This window comes from Rosa chinensis, chromosome 2 (genome assembly GCF_002994745.2).
Source record: "Rosa chinensis cultivar Old Blush chromosome 2, RchiOBHm-V2, whole genome shotgun sequence".
NCBI lineage: Eukaryota > Viridiplantae > Streptophyta > Magnoliopsida > Rosales > Rosaceae > Rosa > Rosa chinensis.
Window position 1 is genome coordinate 21,347,688 of NC_037089.1, and position 6,624 is coordinate 21,354,311.

Below are 6,624 nucleotides of genomic sequence, written 5' to 3' on the forward strand. Positions count from 1 at the left end.
CAATATATTAATATATATCAACTTCGATGTATTATGAATTTACTGTTGTTGCGCGTCATTGTTTGAAGCCGATTTTGGATAATGTTTCAGATGTGTTGGTATATCATAAGCATAGTTGGCTCTCCAATTTGTCTATTTGGTTTGGGTGTGAAGTGATATAGCAACATATGTGCTAATTAGAAATAAGTGATTGTGAATTCCGAGAATTATTCTCCGATTAGTCACTAATGTGTGTACGTAATGAGTTGTATCCATAGATACTTAAATGATTTTTAATGATTTAAATTTATATATAACTTATTCACGTTTTTATTTTTAGATAAGAATTTAGTACATTAATGTCATTTCACTTGTTAGTGTAACTTACACGCACACTTCCTCTACCATCATCCATGGGCCAGCTCAATTATGCATTCTCGCCATCTTTTTTCAAGTGCCAAATTGAATGACCTAAAAAGACACGGTGGTTAGCGATGGCTTAACCTTATCCCATCCCTAATATATAGCAAACAATAGCAACACACAAGCAAATGATGAAAGACATCTATTCATGACCCCCTTGTCGTTTGTCCCATTGCCTTGTACTAAACTATCTGAGGTGCCTTGGTGTAGTACAAGGTATAAGCAAAAGTGGGAGTACAAGAACAATATGTGCAATACAACTTCTTCATGACTCGCAAGCCATGAGGAGTAAACCAAAATAGGTGCAACCAAACAAATATGAGCTCCTCATCTTCTAACTTTTATCAGAAGTAGACAAACAGAAAGCGTTTTTCCTTCTTTTCAAGGCTCCAAAAGCATGAGTTCTGCGGATAATACTCGAAATACATGAGGTGTGCACTTAACAGAACTTAAATTGGGGGTTACTTGAGTATAAGGAAAGAAGTGCATTCACACATCTGCCCTGAATAAAGAATGTCAAGTAAAAATTTCTTATGCTTGCTCCAAGCGTCGCATTCAAGAAGTTGAAATATGCACGAAACCAGAGTCTACAACTCAGCTTCATTGCAACATTAAGATTCTTATACAACAAGGAAAAAGGATTTAATGAATATTGGGGGAACTTCACAACTCTTCTGATTTTAGAATCCTCCATTTGAGACTTTTGATCACGCTTTATTCCAAATATTCCTCTTCAATAGGTCTATTGATGATGAACTGTTATCTCTTTTCCAAGAAAGGGTAATGTTTTCTTACAAATCTTGGTGAGCTTCATGTTTGCTAATTACAGAATCTCCTTCTTCTACAACCTTTACCTTAGCACCACAGCAGCTCTTCCTAATATGTCTTTGTGCTTCAAAGTCTCTCTCATTACATATGCCTTCTTTTTTGCCGAGATCCAACCTCCTCTCCAAGAACTCTGAGTTCTCCTTCCAAACCTCTCCATTAGTATATACCTCCTTCTTCCATATTGGAACTGACGCCTTTATCTCATCAATTATAAACTTACAAGCATCTAATGAATCAACTCGATGAACAGATGAGACTGCAATGAAAACACTCGTTTTACCAACAGGAACTGGGCCAAGGCGGTGGGCAACTGCAATGGAGACAAGATTCCAGGAGGATCTAGCAGATGAACAAATGGATTTCATGCATCGTATTGCCATGGGAACATATGCTTCATATCTCAACTCCAAGACTGCTTTTCCATCAAAGGTGTCGCGCGTGGTACCAGAAAACGTTGCAATAGCACCTGCCTCTGGGGCACTTACATAATTGATATATTTCGCAATGTCAATCTCGGTATGCTCCTCCAAAATTTCCACTAGGTTTCTATCCTCATCAGCCATCGTTGTCTATTACTTTAGCAGAACCCTGAACCTCTAAAGACTATCCGACTCTTATCTCCAATTACTCTACACTTTCAGGCTTTTAGCTGACATTTCATACTCGTGTCAAGATTCAAGAATAACGTTTCTTGGCTCAATGGTGGTAGCGAATTCAATGAAGGAGGCTGACTGGATGAGGGATGCAGAGAGAAAGTCAAGCTTCAGAGAGTAGAGGCTAAATCCCCAAATCCTCCTAGCAATAAAACAGTAGTTATTCAAAAGATTCAGTTGAAGAATACAAACATGAACCCTTGCAAGGGATTCTCCACAATTTCTTAACATCACAATCAATCCCTACATTCCCAATCCTTAATGGTTTTAGCTATGAATCAATTATATATTGCAAAGCTTGAATTTGCAGCAGTGCCATAGATAATTCTTATCCTTAATGTCAAGCTTGCAAAGATATATTTAACTTGTACTATTGGATTACTTTCAAGAACATATCACCATTTTCAACACATCAGAAATGAGAGAGAAAAGGCATGAAAATCAATAGAAATTACACAATCAGAATACAAAGAAAAGAAACAAAAAAGTACTTCAACTGAAGAAAATTGAGAAGCTAAAAGAAAGGGAACCTAGAAATTAAAGAGGAAGGAGAAGAATGAAAAATGAAGAGATATGATTGTTAGATTAAATTACCTGACTCCTGCAGCTAGAATGATGGCTCAATTAAACCGATAAGAAAACTTCAGAAGAAGAAGAATCAATCAGACCGGAAAGGCTGATAGAGAGGGTAGAGATGGTCAAAAGGGACCATGACATGTAAATTGCAGCCATCATTAGGGATATTTTAGTTATTTAGAAAAAAAAAATATTCCCAACTAACCAATTACCTCATGCCACATGACATATCAGATTTGTATATTTCTTTTTGTTTATTAGAAAACATAATAATCTTTTTTTTTTTTTCTTTTTTTTTTTTTTAAAAAAAACCCAACTTCACACTCATGTTATTAGCATACACAGAGTCCATAGAGCTAAAAACCCTAGGAATTAGTGGTAACAAAAAAATCATCTCAATATGTGAGAAATAACAGATTATCAATTTTTTTTTATGACAACAGATTATCAATTGCTAAGCTTTTGTATAGGGTATGAGTAATTTTGAAGTTTCAAGTAATTAGGAATGATCCCTGTCTGCTGCTTTACAATATATATTTGTGAAGATATATTTAAAAATAAAATTACATAATTCAGCCAGGAATTAAGTAATTCTAGCCATCAACAACATCTCCCTTAAGAGTTGAGACAAATGCAACCAAAAAGTACATGTGCCCTCATTACAAAAATGGCACTAATGGTACTTCTACTTCCTCCAATTATCATTCTATGTTGATATAGTCAATATTAGAAGCTGAAAGAGGCATGATGCCACAGTTCACAACTCAGGTTAATTGCAAAACTAGGATCCATATTCTGCACCAACATGAAGTGACACCGGGAGATAAATCTGTTAATAAATATGGGCGGTACTTCACAACTCCTCTGATTTAGTTTCCTCTGTTTGAGACTCCGGAGATGTGCTCTTTTCCAAATATTCCTCTTCAATAGTTTCCTTGAGGATGAACAGCCTTTGTATAACCACAGGCTGAGTCATCTGCCTGGCTTCCCTAAGGTCAGTTTCTTCTGCGTTTAGATGGTATGCATCGAGCATGATCTTAATCCACTTGTGAAGCTCTTTGGGAGTACTGCTCAGCCACAAAAAAAAAAAAAAAATGTTAAATTGCAAAAGTGTAACTGATTTTGTACATTGCTGAAATCATAATATTAGTTAAGACCTGAAGAAGCAACGGGCACTCTTACCTGTACACAGCTTTGGGGTCCTTGGCTTCATTATCATCACCAGGGCAGAAAGCTGTTGCCAGTGCTGAGAATCGCTCTTCAGGATCTGTTATGTTCAGCAAATGTTTGAGCAGCTTTATTTCTTTCGGTACAATGCTCCGAAGACTGCTTTTTGTGGCTTTGTACAAACGATACATTATTTCTTTGACCTGCACTCAAATGAAAATCTTCAGGGTACAGGAAGATCAAGCATGCAAGCACGTCAAGGGATGCATAGTACTACAATAAAGACTTCTTTGAAGGGAAACTTGGGTCATTGAAGTCAGGGTTTCTTGAAGTTCAAGAGAGCAACAATAGGAAAAATAAGACTTGTGGTAATTGTGACTAACTAAACACATGCATCTAAACATGTCTTGGACACTATTATTTTCCTTTCTTCAAAGGCTACTATGCAAAAGGAACCCTCTTGAGCCATTCTAATATTGATAGCTATCAATATAATGTTCTTTTTTGTGAAGAGCTTCTGGCCATTCTTAGAAGACGACACCTTTCAAAAGAATCTAACTACAGCCTCTATAACAGCTTCAACAATTGCACTCGTTGTTACCTCAGAAAAGTAGAATAAATGCTTTGCTTGATTTTTTTTCATTTCAAAACATAGTTTAGTGACTCTACGAATAACTGTTAAGGTATCCTTCCCTGCATTTTCTGATGCAGTGATTTCCCAAAACGCGACATAAGCTGCTTGATACAAGATTGCTGATCATACCTCATTTTTCATCGTTGTGGACTCCTTTGCTGAAGCCCACGCACTGTTTATCAATAATACCAATGAAGAATCCAGTTCCTTTGCCTTGGCAAGGCTTTTAATTTTCTCACAAGCTACATCGATTGAAGGTGAACTTAGGATATCATCGAATTTGGCCTGGGCTGTATCTAATGTGTCCACATATTCTAATGTGTTATCATAAGCACTGACAGCAGACAAGCATCTAGCCCCAAGCCGAGCCATTGCTGCTTGAAAAAAAAGAGAGACGATCATATAAGATAAGTTTAACAGCTACAACATAGATGAAAGTATGAATTACAGCTAAAGTCAAGAGGGTGACTTTCCCTCCAAAGGTGCTTGTGATACCACTTAAAGTGAGTCAAAAGCCAGTCATCTCAATCAGTTCACAAAAAGAATCCAAATATAAGCATTCAAGATGATTCGGCAATTACCATCACGATCTTCCAAACCATCATAAACTTCGGAAAGTAGGTTGAGGTGTCGAAAGAATTCCTCTGTGAAGTCTTTACGCTTCCGTGCAACTATTGCATTGACGTCGGTTGGGTTATCCTGTATCTCCTTGAGAAGTTCACTATGTCTTTCCATTTCATCATCAATCTGCAATGCCCACTCCTCATCAAACAAAACCAGATCGAAAAGAGCTGTAAACTCAAACTAGCATCTATTTACATGACTCATTACTCACATCTAAAAAATGCAGTCTTTTTCTGTTTTTTTAATCTCATTAACTTGATTATTTTGGAGCTGCAAAACTAGAATGGCCATTCAATCAAATCATTCCAATATAACAAAAGGAATAGCTTCCAAATTTGCTCATCTATCAATTCCCAACATAATTGAGAAACAAAACAAAGAATCAAATAAACATAGAACCAACAGAAAAGACAGAACATTTACATACCTTCTTCACCTTTCTTCCCATAGAAACCAATTTCTCCTTCATAGTTACATCACTCTCCGCATCGGCCCGATTCCTACACCTATTATAAAAGCAATCTCTATATTTCTTCCACTCCTCCCTAAACACCAGATACCTCCTCCATTCCTTTACCCTAGGCTTCTCATTCAAGAAAATATCAATTATCTTATCACAAAATTGAGTGATGGTATACCCTTCAGCAACTTCAACCTCTACTTGCTCCTCCACTTGAACATGAGGACCTGAACATCAATCAACCTCTTAAATTTCCTTTTGACACAAAACCCACAAAAGATAAACACATATTTTCTATTACACTTGACAATTACTTATGACAACTCAAAGTTAAACAAGCAAATTACAATTATGAGTCTTGTCCTTAGTTTGTTCTCATGTTTCAACATTTTCTTAAACAACCAAAGTAAGATAAGAAACTGAACACATAAAGTTCTGAAACAGTTAAACAAAGATGATAAAACTACTCACTGATTGTGGGGCTTGAGTGGGCAGCATGGGTTTTGAAGCATTGAGTTGCTCTTGTGTTTCTTTTGTGGTTGGAAGTGAGAGGGGCAGAGGATATGGGAGGGATAAGGGTAGTTGGGGAAAGGATTTCATTGAATGTTGGGAAGAAGTCAAAGGAGGTTGAAGTGTTGAAGAGGATGGAGTGGTGGGTTGTGGAAGTGGAAAGCTCAAGTCCCAACAGATTGTTCATGGCGACAGAGCTGTATTCGGAGGAGCAGAGAAGAACTGAAGAAGAGGATGACTAGTCAAGTTCAGTCGACAAATGTAGATAAACGAGATAACAGAACCAATGCGGCGTCGTTGCGGCCAAGGTTTATGACAATTTCTAAACATTTACATATTTATCTTTAATTCTTTAAAGAAAACAAAAAACAAAAAAAGTTGATATTCTCCAAATTTAGTGTTTTAATTTTTCCCCCTTCCAAACTTGGTGTAATTTTATCATTGAAGTGTTAATTTGTATTACTTCAATTTACTAAACAATTTCAATTATGTTCATATTATTGCGTGGAAACAGAATTGATCAGGGATAAGAATTTGTATTTGTTCAACGTGAAAGTTTCAGAATATTTGTTGGCTCATTATGTCCACTATATTTCAGATGTATCATAGAAACTAATCTTTATTGACGCATGTGTTAAACAGTTTTATTCTTATTTTTATTTTTTGGAGGAAAAAAAAGTAAGTAGAGAGTTACAACTGTAAGATGTGGGAAGTTATATCTGTAAAAAGTGGGATCAGTGGGATCAATTTTCCTTTTTTTTTCTTTCTAA

At 36.3% G+C, this 6,624-nt stretch overlaps 2 protein-coding genes across 2 annotated transcripts; both read right to left on the reverse strand.

Annotated features, from left to right (window-relative positions):
• Positions 1–799: 799 nt before the first annotated feature.
• LOC112188691 (molybdopterin synthase catalytic subunit) lies at positions 800–2,610 on the reverse strand. Its single transcript, XM_024327861.2, has 2 exons — positions 2,478–2,610; positions 800–2,025 (listed from the first exon to the last, which is right to left on the reverse strand). Exon 2 carries the CDS (start codon positions 1,791–1,793, stop codon positions 1,194–1,196), a length of 600 nt encoding a protein of 199 aa, XP_024183629.1. The 5' UTR covers positions 1,794–2,025; positions 2,478–2,610; the 3' UTR covers positions 800–1,193.
• Positions 2,611–2,988: 378 nt separating this feature from the next.
• On the reverse strand, positions 2,989–6,135 carry LOC112187890 (uncharacterized protein At4g37920). The gene is made up of 6 exons (XM_024326852.2): positions 5,816–6,135; positions 5,312–5,571; positions 4,842–5,007; positions 4,390–4,634; positions 3,642–3,829; positions 2,989–3,526 (listed from the first exon to the last, which is right to left on the reverse strand). Exons 1-6 carry the CDS (start codon positions 6,039–6,041, stop codon positions 3,313–3,315), a joined length of 1,299 nt encoding a protein of 432 aa, XP_024182620.1. The 5' UTR covers positions 6,042–6,135; the 3' UTR covers positions 2,989–3,312.
• Positions 6,136–6,624: the final 489 nt, after the last annotated feature.